Below are 13885 nucleotides of genomic sequence, written 5' to 3'. Positions count from 1 at the left end.
GCGGGACCCCCTCCCTGCCTTACCCGCCTGCGCACTGGCCTGCTAAGCGTTGCGGAGGGGCCGCGCATGCGTTCCCTGCAAGTGTGGGGGGCGGGGGCGGGGACGGAAGCCGGGGAGAGAGAGAGAGAGAGAGAGAGAGAGACAGCCGCGGAGGGGGCGTGGCCCGTCGCGTGACACACCGTGCGTGCGTGCGTGCGTGCGGCGCGCGCGCGCGGGGGCGGTTTCCAGAACGGCGGCAGCAGCAGCAGCAGCAGCGGCGGCGGCGGCGGCGGCGCCAAGATGGCGGAGGAGGCGGGCGAGGGGCTTCCGCGCTCGGTGCTGCCGGGCCCGCTGAGGGGCGGCGGGGGAGGCGGGGGGGTCCCCTCGTGCTCGCCCCCGCCGCCCCCCTCCGCGCCGCTCCCCGCTCCCGCCGCCTCCGTGCCCCCCGTGCCCCCCGCCGCCGCCGCCGCCGCCCCGCCGGGCCCGCGCGTGGTGCGCATCGTCAAGTCCGAGTCCGGCTACGGCTTCAACGTGCGCGGGCAGGTCAGCGAGGGCGGGCAGCTGCGCAGCATCAACGGGGAGCTCTACGCGCCGCTGCAGCACGTCAGCGCCGTCCTGGGCGGAGGGGCGGCCGAGCACGCCGGGGTCCGCAAGGGGGACCGCATCCTGGAGGTGTGAGTAGCCCGGGGACCGTCCTCCCTCCCCCCTCGGACTGCAGGGCCCATGCTCCCCGGCCTGGAAGAGGGGCGTGCCCCTCCCATCGCCCTGGCCTGGGAGGACTACACAGCCCATGCCCGCGGAGCCCTAGCCCGTCGTCGGGCGCGGCCTCCCCACCCAGGCCGGTCCAGGAGAGGGCTAGGACTACAGTGCCCATCCTCCCCGTCAAGCCCGGCCTCCCCATCATCCGTGCCGGTTCAGGACTACAGGGCCCATCTGCTTCGCCTTCACGGGGGGGGGGTGTGTTTGTGCCCCTCCCATCACCCATAGCCTCCCCGTCCGCCCAGGACTACGGGGCCCATCTTCACAGGGCGTGCCTCTCCCATCAGGCACGGCCTCCCCATCCATGCTGGTCCAGAAGAGGGCTAGGACTACAGCGCCCATCCTCCCCGCCTGGAAGGGGCCTGCCCCCCCCCATCGTCCTTAGCCTCTAGTCCTGACCTGGGAGGAGGGGGAGGACTGCAGAGCCCATCCTCCTGGGAGCCTCCCACCAGGCATGGCCTCCCCATCCGCCTTCGTCAAGGACTACAGCGCCCATCTTCCACCTTTCCTATCATGCACCCCATGGCTGGTCTAGAAGAGGGGGTGGGACTACAGCACCCATCCTCCCCGCCTTCACGGGGTGTGCACAACCTCCCCATCAATCTTTGCCCAAGGTGACACTGCCCATCTTCCCCACCTCCGTGGGGGAGTGCCTCTCCCATCATCCATTGCCTCCCCATCCATGCTAGCCTAGGTTAGGACTGCAGAACCCATCCTCCCTGCCTTTAGGGGGGGTGTGCCCCTCCCATCACCCACAGTCTCCCTATCCATCCTAGCCCAGAAAAGAGGGAGGATTACAGTGCCCATCCGCCCTGTCTTCACGGGGTATATGTGCTCCCATCATCCTGGCCTAGAATAGGGACACTACAGTGTCTATCCTCCCTGCCTTCACGGGGGTGTTTTAAGAGTGGGCTGCAGCTCCCATCTTCCACAGCCAGCTGGGGCAGGAACCTCTCTTCTCCAGCCAATGGACGCCTTGACCTATGACCCTTGCACCTTCTGTGGAGATGGGCTTTGTAGTCTATCCGCTCTGCTCCTTTTAAAGGGGTGTCTGTGTGTATGAGCCTTTGGGGTGGGGCCAGTCTGATGATTATAATAATTTCTATAAGCTTCTCTGCTGGTTTTGTTTCATTGAAGAGCAACGGGAAAAAAAAAGGACTTTAAAGAGACTTATTTGTATAAAACATCCACATTTCGGGGGGCGGAAAAAAGGGAAATTTTTAACAGGAGAACAATATTATTTACTATGCCTGGCAAATATACTTGGAAGCTTGTGCAGGAAAAGTCTTCCCTCTTTTCTCCTATTATTATATATAAAATATATATATTATTATATATAAAAGCCTTTAGCATGGTGGCCTGCGAGGCTGCTAGCTTGTCAATCTGGGATTACAACTCCCATAAGCCTTTCCCAGCTACCCCTTTGGGGCACATTTTTCCAGGCAGAGCCTTTAAACGTGGCCCATTTTTTTCCAAAGTCGTCTTCGTGTTCTAAGCAATCTAATTTATTTATTTTTTACTCCGATGCGATGCTTGGAAGCTTCACGCCCATCAGCTGCACAGGATGCTGGGTGTTGTAGTTCCCAGCCTCGAGTGGGGAGGGGGCTGACACTTGATGCAAACTAGAGATTTAATTGGGGGGGGGGTGTTTCCTCCAAGAAGATTTTTGCACGTGGAGGCGAAATTGTTCCGCTCCAATCCCGATCTCAAAGAAAAGATTTCCCCCCCATTTGACAAACTTTCTTCCCACCGCCATCGTTAAGTGAATCACTGTGGCTGTTAAGTGAGGATCGCGGCTGTTCAATGAATCCAGCTTTTCTCCCATTGACTTGGCTGGTCAGGAGGTCACAAGAGGGGATCGCGTGACTCCCGGTCTGCTGCGACTCGTAACTACGAGTCGCCGAGCATCCAAATTTGGACCGTATGGCCATGGGGATATGCCGCAGCCGTCGTAAATGTGAAAAAAAAGTCATAAGTTTCCTTTTCCCATCTGGGAACGGTCACTAAACCAAGGACTGGCTGTATATCAAAGTAGCCGTAATACACAAAGCAGACCCACAATCGTGCAGACCAGGCAAGGTCTTTATAGAAAGAACAGAGCTGGAAGGCACCCTGGAGGTCTTCTAGTCCAACCCCTAAATGCAATTCCAGACAAGTGGCTGTCCAAACTTTCTCTGGGTGACAACTTTTGGAAAGCTGGATTCATCCTCCAAGGCCCATTTGCTCCTTGACACCCTTCAGTTTCCTTTTTCAGTTCCTTTCAGTTTCATTGTGTGTGTGTGTGTGTGTGTGTGTGTTATTTTGCTTTCAAAAGGGTAGTCCGTTGTGTGTCGTCTTTTTTTTAATTCCTTGCTTGCTGTGCGATGTTTCCTGGAGAGGTTAAAATAGCATTTTGTGATTCTCTGCAGCTCCTGTGCCCTTGTGCCCGTGTATGTGTGTGTGTGCGTGTTTGTGTTTGCGTGCCTTCCTTGCAAGTTGTGGACCAAATCCGTTGGCTGTCGGGCAAAAAGAACAAGATAAGATAAACTTCTGCTGAGTCCCAGGCTGATTATCTGCAAGGACAGAGCAGCTCTTAATGTGAAATTTAAATTAAAAACTGGTGGGGTATTTTTTTATTTTTGAGGGGGGGGGAAACGGTCCTTCCATGGCACTTTCAGGGAGTCCTTGACTTTCAATGCTTCACTTAGTGACTATTCAAAGTTACCCCAGCATTAAAAAAAGGGACATTTTCACATTTAACGACCGTCGCAGTAACCCCATGGTCACATGATTTGCATTCAGATGCTTGATGGCTGACTCATTCTTACGACGATCGCAGTGTGTGATTCCCCCCCCCCCTCTTTTGGCGTCCTCCTGTCAGTGGGGGAAGCTGGATTCACTTAACAGTGGCAAGCCAGGTGATAAAACAGGCCAAAACGCACTTAAATGTCTCACTTAGCAGCCTAAATGTTGGACTCAGTTGTGGGGTGATGAGTAGACCAGGGGTGGGATTCTCCCTGGTTGGACCGGTTCTATAGAACCGGTTGTTATGATTCTGCCCAGTTCAGAGAACTGGAAAATTGCATCACTGGCTTGCCCTGCCCTGCCCCGCCCCGCCCTGCCCCACCCACTCATCCCTTACCTGACATGCAGGCCATCAAACTCACCTGCTAAGTGGCTATTTTTCCTTCTTTCCCCCCCCGAGCGTCTGCTGTGCGGGGAGATTAAGATTAGCTAGAAAGCAGGAAACCGTTGGCATTTCTGGCTTTCTAGCTCATCTAAAAGCAGAGCTGAACCTTCCTTAGGACCGAAGCTTCTATTTTTCAGTGCAGACTCAGGTAGCAGATGGCAGAAAGATAAATCTCTGAGTGAATCTGTGATTCTGTGAACGACTCAATCTGCCTGCCTGCTTTGCCTGATTTTGGGTAAAAGTGGCTCTTTTTTAATATAAAAAAATGCAGTATTTACATCAATATTTATAATACTTAGATACAAGCCTCGCCCAGCCAGTCACATGACCCCCCAAACCACACCCACAAATTAGGCCACACCCACAGAACCGTAAGAAATCCCATCCCTGAAGTAGACGACTCTGCCTGCAGTAAATTCTTCGTCAATGGGGCCTTTTCCTCCTCGGAAGCTCAGAAACGAACAGAACGTTTGAAGCATGAATTTATAAATTTATGCAATTTATTTATGCGTTTCCAAGTGTCTCCCCCCCCCCCGTCCCCCCCAAAAGTCTAGGCCAAGTCTGGGCAACTTTTAACACTTCCGGACTTCAAGTCCCAGAATTCCTAGGCTGGGGAATGCTGGGAGTTGAAGTCCTCAGCTCTTAAAAGTTGGAAAGTCCTGTTCCAAACATTTATGTTCTAAACATAAAAACAATTAAATTTATTTTAAATACAGGCAAATATGCTCCTTTTTTTTTTGCCAGCCCTGGATGCTTCTGGGTGTTGTAGGCATTGCAGCTCCCCCTTCTCCCCGGCAGCCAGACTTCTGGTACGGGGGGGGGGGGGAGGCTCCGCTGTCACATGCCGCTTACTCAGCCCCAGGCGCTGGCAGCCGTCCCTGGGTGGAGGAAGTAAGGAAGCCCGGCTAAGGGGTTAGAGTTACCCATCTCAGCGCGTGGCATGTGCTTGGAGAGCCTCACTCCCATTTCCTTCCTGGTTTTTTGCTTTTCTTGTGACCGGCTGAGTAGCAGGTGCCACTCAAGTAGGTCCACCAGCTCACCTCTCTCTCTCTCTCTCCACCTCTGTGTGTATCTTTATCTCTGTCATATCTCTTGTCATCCATTTTCCTTCCTTGTCTATCTATCTATCTATCTATCTATCTATCTATCTATCTATCTATCTATCTATCTATCTATCTATCATCTATCTATCCTCTATATCTTTATCATATCTCTGTCTATTTCTTTTCTTCCATTCCTCCCTTCCCTTCTTTTCCTTCCTTCCTTCCTTCCTTCTCTTTCCATATCTATCTATCTATCTATCTATCTATCTATCTATCTATCTATCTATCTATCTATCTATCTATCTATCTTCTACATCTTTATCATATCTCATCTATTTCATCTATTTCTTCCTTCCTTCCTGCCTTTCTTCCTTCCTTCCTCCCTACCTTCTCTCTATATCTATCTATCTATCTATCTATCTATCTATCTATCTATCTATCTATCTATCTATCTATCCTCTATATCTTTATCATATCTGTCATCTATTTCTTTTCCTTCATTCCTCCCTTCCCTTCTTTTCTTTCCTTCCTTCCCTCCTTCCTTCCTTTTCTCCATATCCATCCATCTATCTATCTATCTATCTATCTATCTATCTATCTATCTATCTATCTATCTATCTATCTATCTATCTTCTACATCTTTATCATATCTCATCTATTTCATCTATTCCTTCCTTCCTTCCTCCTACCCATATTTGTCTGTCTGTCTGTCTATCCTCTATATCTCTATCATTTATCTCTGTCACCCATTTCTGTCTGCTATCTGTCTCCTTCCTTCCTTCCTCCAGAATTCCCCATTTCTTTTAATTTTTATTTTGTTTTTAATTTGGGGGGTTTTGCGGCTTGCTCACCCAACTCCCCCCCACACCCCCGCAAGATGGCAGCCCCGCCTCGGCCTCCCTCGTCAGCCCCAGGGCCTTCACGCTGTCCGTCTTCCCTTCTCCCCCCCCCCTGCAGAAATGGCGTCAACGTGGAAGGGGCCACCCACAAGCAGGTGGTGGACCTAATCCGAGCCGGCGAGAAGGAGCTGATCCTGACCGTCTTGTCGGTGCCGCCGCACGAGGCCGACAGCCTGGACCCCGGCGATGACTCCCTGGGCCAGTCCTTCTACGACTACACGGAGAAGCAGGCCGTCCCCATCTCCATCCCCACCTACAAGCACGTGGAGCAGAACGGGGAGAAGTTCGTGGTGAGTCCCGGCCTGGCCGCTCCTTCCCAAACCCCGTTTGTGTGTGTGTGTGTGTGTGTGTGTGTTTATATATATGTATATGTTTTCATAGATAGATAGATGATAGATCGATCGGTAGGTAGATAGATAGATGATAGATAGATGTTATAGATAGATAGATAGATAGATAGATAGATAGATAGATAGATAGATAGATAGATAGATGATAGATAGATAGATAGTAGATGATAGATTGATAGATGATTGATAGATAGACAGATGATAGATTAATAGATGATAGATGTTATAGATAGATAGATAGATAGATAGATAGATAGATAGATAGATAGATAGATAGATGATAGATAGATAGATGATAAATAGATAGATAGATAGATAGATGATAGATAGATATATAGATAGATGATAGATAGATAGATGATAGATTGATAGATGATTGATAGATAGACAGATGATAGATTAATAGATAGATGATAGATTAATAGATAGATGATAGATAGATAGATAGATAGATAGATAGATAGATAGATAGATAGATAGATAGATAGGAGATGGATAGGGATAGAGAGAAAGAATAGAGAGGGAGAGAGATGTGTAAAAGGGAATGGATGGATGGATGGATAGAGTAGAGAAAGAGATAGAGATATATAAATTCTCTTTTTCTAGGTTTACAATGTTTACATGGCCGGGCGGCAGCTGTGCTCGAAACGCTACCGCGAGTTTGCCATCTTGCACCATAACCTGAAACGGGAGTTTGCCAATTTTACCTTCCCTCGCCTGCCCGGGAAATGGCCTTTCTCCCTGTCGGAGCAGCAGCTGGACGCCCGGAGACGGGGCCTGGAGGAGTACCTAGAGAAGGGTAGGCGGGGAGCGGGGGGGCGGGGCTTTGGAGGGGGCGGGGCATCCTTCCTTCAGCGCACTAGGATCAGTTGACTTGAGTTACATGTTGAATGAATAAAAGAGAATAATAACAATAACAACAACTAATAAATAATAATAATGACTTGCGATAAATTTTTTAAATAATCAGTTGACTGAGTTTCATGTTTAATGAATAATAATAATAATAATAATAATAATAATAATAATAATAGTAATGACATTCGTGATATTTTTTAAATGACCAGTTGACGGAGTTTCACGTTTAATGAATAAAAGAGAATAATCATAATCATCTGGGAAGCTTAATTGGGAAGAGCCAGTGAATTCTTGTTTCTTCTTTCCTCCTGGATGTATGGAAAAAGGCCCAGGTGTCAACCTCTCCTCCCCCCTTCTCCCCCCCAGACCCCCCTTCACTCTGGTCCAGTCACAGCTCTGCTTTCTCGCCCCCTCCCCTAGTGTGCTCCATCCGGGTGATCGGGGAGAGCGACGTCATGCAAGAATTCCTCTCGGAATCGGACGAGGTAAGCCGGTCCGGGGTGTGTGTGTGCGCTCTCTCCGGGGCTGTCGCTCCCAACCCACATCTGGGTGGCCAAAAGGGGGCTTTCTTTCCCCCCATCTCCAACCCCAAGGGGAATTCGCCTTCCTCATTGGTTCACCCGGGCTGTTCCTCCCCCTCCCCCCAGAACTTCAATGGGGTGTCGGACGTGGAGCTCCGGGTGGCCCTCCCCGATATCACGACGGTGACCATCCGGGTGAAGAAGAACAGCACTACCGACCAGGTCTACCAGGTAGGAGGGGATTCCACCCCCCCCCCAGGGGTCGGGGAGGGGGGCTTTAGAGGAATTGAGGGCGCGGGAGGGAACTTGCTCTCCAAACGCTGGGAAGGAGAAAAGCTCCTGACAGAAGATTTGGCTTCGGAGGGGTTTTTGGCTTCTAAAAAGGTTCTGGTTTTTAAAATGCATTCCCTCCCTCTTTCTTTCTTTCTTTCTTTCTTTCTTTCTTTCTTTCTTTCTTTCTTTCTTTCTTTCTTTCTTTCTTTCTTTCTTTCTTTCTTTCTTTCTTTTCCTTCCTTCCTTCCTTCCTTCCTTCCTTCCTTCCTTCCTTCCTTCCTTCCTTCCTTCCTCTTTCTTTCCATCCTTCCTTCATCCCTCCCTGCCTCTTTTCCTTCCCTGCCTGCCTCTCCATGCCCTTCCTCCCTCCCTCCTTTCTTTTTAATTCCCTCCCTTCTTTCCTCCCTCCCTCTCCTTCCTTTCTCTCCCTCTTTCTTTTTAATTTCCTTCCTCTGTCCCTTTCTTTTTCTCCTTCCTTCCTTCCTTCCTTCCTTCTTTCCTCCCTCCCTCCCTTCCTTTCTCTCTCTCTCTCTCCCTCTTTGATTTCCTCCGTCCCTCTTTCCCTTTCTTTTTCTCCTTTCTTCCTTCCTTCCTTTTTTCCTCCCTCCCACCTTCCATTTCCTTCCTTCCTTCCTCTTTCTCTCCCTCCCTCGCTTTTAATTTCCTCCCTCCCTCCCTCCCTCCCTCCCTCTCCAGGCTGTCGCTTCCAAGGTGGGGATGGATAGCGCCACCGCCAACTACTTCGCCTTGTTTGAAGTGATCAACCATTCTTTTGGTAAGGAAAGATCCCTTGCATGGTAGCCCCCGCCTTCCCATTGCCCCACCCCCACCCCCACCCCCCTCTCGAAAGCTGTCCCAGTAAGGAAGCTGAGCGTCCTTCAGCCCAGCGAAACCAACTGGGTGCCTTCGAGCCAGTCCTCACCCTCGGCCCAGCCCTCCTCACAGGGTTGTTGTCCTGGGGGAGAAGGAATACTGAGATATTTCTAAAGTAACAGGATGAAATTCTAACATACGAATCAATCATTCATGTCTTCTGTTGTCGGTGGGGGGGGACTCCCCTCTTCCAACCCCCATTTCTCTTCGGTTTCCCTTCCCCAGTGAGGAAACTGGCACCCAACGAGTTCCCCCACAAGCTCTACGTGCAGAATTACACCTCAGCCGTGCCGGGAACCTGCCTGACGATCAGGAAGTGGCTGTTCACGACCGAGGAAGAGGTTCTCCTGAACGATAACGATTTGGCCGTCACCTACTTCTTCCACCAGGTGGGACCCCCTTCAGGTGACCCTCAGCTCCTCCCCTCCCCACCCCCCACGAGGCGGGGTCGGGTAGGGTGTCCTCTCTGGGTGAAGCCTAGGGGTGTCTCGTTCAGGGACCAGGGCAGGAGGGCGCGAGGAGCAGAAGAGCGAGGGAGCGGAGAGCGTCAACCTCCCTCGGTCCAACGGGGACCCTCTTGAGCGACCGCGGCGGAGCATAGAAGCTTACTCTGCTCCGAGATTCAAAGGGGGATCGAGTGATCCCTCCCCATGAGATCAAGAAGGGGGGGAGGGGAAGGAGCAGAAACGGATCTTCCTACCCCCACCACCGACCAGAAGAAAATTCAAGGGGATCCTCTCCTTCCTTTTAGCGTTATTTCCTTCGTCCCTCTTCAGCTCTGACTCGATCGGCCACCTCCCGCCATGAGGACTAGACCCACTTACGGAGGAGGGATTGTAGAACAGCAGAAACCCTTCCCTCCTTTTCGGTGGTGGTGGTGGGGAATTGTCCCTTGATCCCATGTTTTTTTCCCACCCAGGCAGTCGATGATGTGAAGAAAGGCTACATCAAAGCCGAGGAGAAGTCCTACCAGCTGCAGAAGCTTGGAGAACAGAGGAAGATGGTTATGGTAAAATGTTCTCCGCTTCCGGCGGGAAGCGTCTCTGGAGATTCTGGGTCACCCAGGTCATAGTTTGTCCCAAAGGTTCTGTCTTTCAAAAGGCCACTGGGCTTTTTTGTTTTTCTTTGAAGAGGTCTCGCTCCTCATCCAGGAGGCTTCCTCAGGTTCTGATGGAATGCTGGAATGCTGGATTTCTATTCCTTGCAGTTCCTCTGGTCATTAGCGCTCTCTCTGAGTGTCGTCGAGGCCGCTTGGAGGTCCCCCCTGGTTAAAGGGTTCAGGTTACCCTCAGGGCACCTATCAACCTCCAAGCGGCCCCTCCACGACTCTCGGGGAAAGTACTCCCCGACCGTAGAAACAGTTTATGATTTGACAGCCTGGGTGGGCGGGGAGACCCCTTCCTCCAAATCTTTCACCCCCACCCCTGTCCCCACGTTTCTCTCCCGCAGTACTTGAACATGTTGCGGACATGCGAGGGCTACAACGAGATCGTCTTCCCTCACTGCTCCTGCGACTCTCGCCGGAAGGGCCACGTCATCACAGCCATCAGCATCCAGCACTTTAAGCTCCACGCTTGCACCGAGGAGGGGCAGCTCGAGGTCAGCTCTGGGGCTGGGGTGGGGGTGAGGGGTGGGGTCCTCACCTATTTCCCCCTCCCAACCCTCCAGGTCTGTCTGGGCAGGGCGATGAAGCTCCCACCCCCGAGAGATGAGGAGGAGAAGAGAGTAGGAAAAGAGCGGAGAGAAAAAAATATTCATGGCATCGCCAAAGGGTTCACGTTGTAACATCTCACGTTTGTGGTGGGAAATCTTTGGGGGGCAGTTTGTTCTGACCAAGGCTTATGGAGACACTCACAAACACACACCAAGGCTCACAAACACACACTAGTCCCCAAACCTTTTTTGTTCTTGATTTCCACGGCTGTGAATTTTAGCCATTCACAGCCCGTCACGAGTCTCGCGCAGTTTGTAAACAGTCCCACGGGAGCCTGCCAAAATCCCTTGGGATAAATCTGATAAGCACGCACATTTATCTCCCTTGAAAGGCTGCCAACGACTCAACGTCCCAATGAGTTAAGCGAAGCCAACACCGGAACGCAAATTCAACCCGGAGCTTCAGGTTTCCAACCAACCAGAACGAGCAACGTTGCTTCCTGCAAAGGCTCCTGTCCCTTTGCTCCTCCTTTGGATGTCTTAAGGGAGGGGCCAATCACCTCCCAGCCTCACTCCCGAGTCGCCCCTTTTGTCTTTAATGGTTCTTGCCTTCTGGCAGCTCTGTGCATGCGCACACTGGGAACGGGCTCCCTCTGTTCCTCTGCCTCGCTGCTGTCCGGTTCTGGAGGCTCCGGAGTTGGCACACCACTCCCAAATGGCCCTGGGCCCGTGTCTGCATCGGACGCTGGACCCGAGTCCTCCCCCGACTCCCGGAGTTGCCCATCTTCCTCCCCCACTGTCCGACTCTGCTGCGGTCTCTGCAGGCTGCCAGCGGACCACAACAAAAGATTAAGTTGGCACCAATCAGAGAGAAAAGGAACCCGGAATTAAGGCGAAATCGGGACCATTAACCAGCGGAAGGACTCCCCCCAGAAGTCATGGGTGCTCCCATGACTGGAGGCTTCCAAGAGGAGATTGGGCAGCCGTTTGTTTGAGCAAGGGGTTGGACTAGAGGACCTCCAATTGACCCTCTTATTCTGTTACTCCGAATGGGAGTTTGGGAAAAGGAGTTTAGGTGTGTACATGCTGAGTTGGGCTGGGCGGGGAGGGGGGCGGGTTTGACACCCACAATGTGGATTAACTTTCCTCTAGTGGACTCCCAACTCCCAGAATTCCCCATGCTGGCCCTGGGGAATTCTGGGAGTTGGCGTCCACACCGCTTCGCCGCTTTGGGAAGCCCCGGGGCAGCAGACACGCTTAACCCTTCCGAGGCCTCCCGCGTTCCCCACCTCTGGATCCCCTGGGGTGGTGGTGGGGGTGCCCCCCCCCTTCCGGATCCGACCCTCCTGATCCCGCCGGGATCCTTCCAGAATCAAGTCATCGCTTTCGAATGGGACGAGATGCAGCGATGGGACACGGACGAAGAAGGGATGGCCTTCTGCTTCGAATACGCGCGGGGAGAGAAGAAGCCAAGATGGGTCAAAATCTTCACCCCTTACGTAAGCAGAGAGCCCGGGACGGGCGGGGGGCACTGGGGGGTGGGCAGAGGAAGAGGAAGGCGCTGGGTTAAAGCCCCAGGGACCCTGAATTTGGCTTTTTCCTCTCCCTGCAGTTCAACTACATGCACGAGTGTTTCGAGCGCATTTTCTGCGAACTGAAGTGGCGGAAGGAGGTGAAGGTGGGGAGGGCCAGGAGGGGCTGGGGAGGGCCGGTGTCACCCAGTGGGGGGGCTCTCCCCTCCCTCCCTCCCTAGAAGCCGGGCGAGGCTTCCCCGCGGAAGACCAGAGCCCTCTGGGCCCTTGGCGCTAGAACGCCCCGCGCCTGGCCCGCCTCAAGCCGCTCATCCGTAACCTTCCTTTGAAAGGTGGAAGAGGAAGCCACCGACAAGGACAACAAGAACTGCAGCAAAGACAGCTTGTGTAGCAAGGTGAGAAGCTTTTTTTATTTTAAATTTTATTTCTAGCCCGCCGTTGTTATTTTTATCAATAACTCAGGGCGGCGAAGAGACCACAACGGCCACCCTGCGAGGCGGGCCAGGCCAAAGTCGCCCAGCTGGGCTTTCATGCCTTGAGGCAGGACTAGAACTCCCCGTTTCCCCGGCCCAAAGTCACCCAGCCAGGTTTTGTGCCTTGAGGCAGGACTAGAACTCCCCGTTTCCCCGGCCCAAAGTCACCCAGACAGTTTTTGTGCCTAAGGCAGGACTCGAACTCCCTGTCCCAAAGTCCCCCGGCCGGCTTTCATGGCTGAGGCGAAACTAGAACTCTCCGTCTCCTGGGGTTTGGCCCAAAGCCCTCCAGTTAGCTTCCATGCTGAAATCCGGACTAGAACTCCCCCGTCTCCTGGCGATCGGCTTAAAGTCGCCCAGCCGGCTTTCATACCTAAGTTTTGGGACCAGAACTCCCCGTCTCCCGGTTTCTACTCCGGCGCCTTAAACCCCCGGACCAAACTGTCTCAGAGTAAATCCTTCCCCACACACACGCACACACACACCCTCGTTTTCAGCCTCTTTCCTTCATTCCCTCCTTCTCCTCCTCCTCCTTTTTCCTCTTCCAGAACATCTTCCAGTTAATGCGGACAGAGCAACGGGACATCACGACTTGACTCCGCTTCGGACAACCGACCGGCCGACCGAAAAGCGTATTATCCCCCGCCCCCCTTTTCCCCCCCCAACCCCAAAACCCTTCCTGGAAAACAAAAACACAAAAAATTAACACTTTTCAAAAACGAGGAGAAAAGAAAAGAGGTTTGAGAAAGAGGGGAACGGTTTACTGTATTAAACTCATATTAATTCCATTCGTGAATGTCCTGTTAAGCGAGGGAGGGAGGGGAGGGAGGGGGGGAGGGGGGGTGCAGGTGGGGGGGGGCACCTGGTTTCTTGTTTCCAGCATTTTTTCATTTTTTTTGGGGGGGGGTAGACATTTTCTGAGTCCCCTGTCGTTGAAAGACAGACAGCGTCGAACATTTCCAGCCTCTCCCTGTTTTTCTTTTAACAACCCTGACATCCATTTGCACTGTCTGAAATATATATGTATGTATGTAAAAAAAAACAAAAAACCCAAATATATATATAGAGAGAGACAAACTTATCACGTCCATATACATATATACACACATATATGTATATATATATATAATTTTTTTTTTTCCTATCGAGGCTGTTAACATTAGTGGGACTTTCCGATCAGCGCTTCCCTTTTTGTGTGCCACATCACAGCTCCCTCCCGGGGAGGCCTGAAGACACGATTTGAACCCCTGTTTAAAACCAGACTTTGCAGCCTTTCTTGCAAGGAATTTTCATTGGCAGCTTAAGACAAGTTGAAGTTGAAACTTTGGGAGGTGGTTGGGAAAAAGAGGGAGCCTTTCTCGCCCAACCTTTGGATTTTACATATATATATATATACATATATATATATATATACATACACACACACACACATATACAGCAGCGGAGGGAAAAAAATCCTCTTAAAGCCTTTGCAGAATCCGGCTTCTCTGCATGTCGCTTCTC

General features: G+C 51.9%; 1 protein-coding gene across 2 annotated transcripts; it reads left to right on the top strand.

The window, feature by feature from the left end:
* The first annotated feature begins 14 nt into the window (after positions 1-14).
* SNX27 (sorting nexin 27) lies at positions 15-13170 on the top strand. Of its 2 annotated transcripts, none has more exons than XM_026720217.2 (13): positions 15-653; positions 5908-6139; positions 6806-6998; positions 7478-7542; positions 7705-7809; positions 8548-8626; positions 8950-9113; positions 9644-9733; positions 10174-10323; positions 11748-11876; positions 11990-12049; positions 12242-12304; positions 12931-13170. In XM_026720217.2, exons 1-13 carry the CDS (start codon positions 280-282, stop codon positions 12976-12978), a joined length of 1752 nt encoding a protein of 583 aa, XP_026576002.1. In that variant the 5' UTR covers positions 15-279; the 3' UTR covers positions 12979-13170. The 2 variants fall into 2 exon arrangements, with proteins under 2 accessions (XP_026576002.1, XP_087770393.1); XM_087914267.1 differs by having other exon boundaries at positions 11990-12055.
* Positions 13171-13885: the final 715 nt, after the last annotated feature.

Source organism: Pseudonaja textilis, chromosome 16, assembly GCF_049901715.1.
Source record: "Pseudonaja textilis isolate UNSWEBS1 chromosome 16, rPseTex1.2, whole genome shotgun sequence".
Classification (NCBI taxonomy): domain Eukaryota; kingdom Metazoa; phylum Chordata; class Lepidosauria; order Squamata; family Elapidae; genus Pseudonaja; species Pseudonaja textilis.
Note: the sequence above shows the minus strand (reverse complement) of the source record. Positions and strands in the feature narration are given on the sequence as shown.

What these genes read in the sequence shown, in the direction of transcription:
- SNX27 (XM_087914267.1), top strand. Translation starts at nt 280, where the DNA reads ATGGCGGAGGAGGCGGGCGAGGGGCTTCCGCGCTCGGTGCTGCCGGGC. An exon ending in CCGAGGAGGGGCAGCTCGAG is followed by an intron (nt 10,324 to 11,747) that starts GTCAGCTCTGGG and finishes GGATCCTTCCAG; the next exon opens with AATCAAGTCATCGCTTTCGA. An exon ending in TCAAAATCTTCACCCCTTAC is followed by an intron (nt 11,877 to 11,989) that starts GTAAGCAGAGAG and finishes CTCTCCCTGCAG; the next exon opens with TTCAACTACATGCACGAGTG.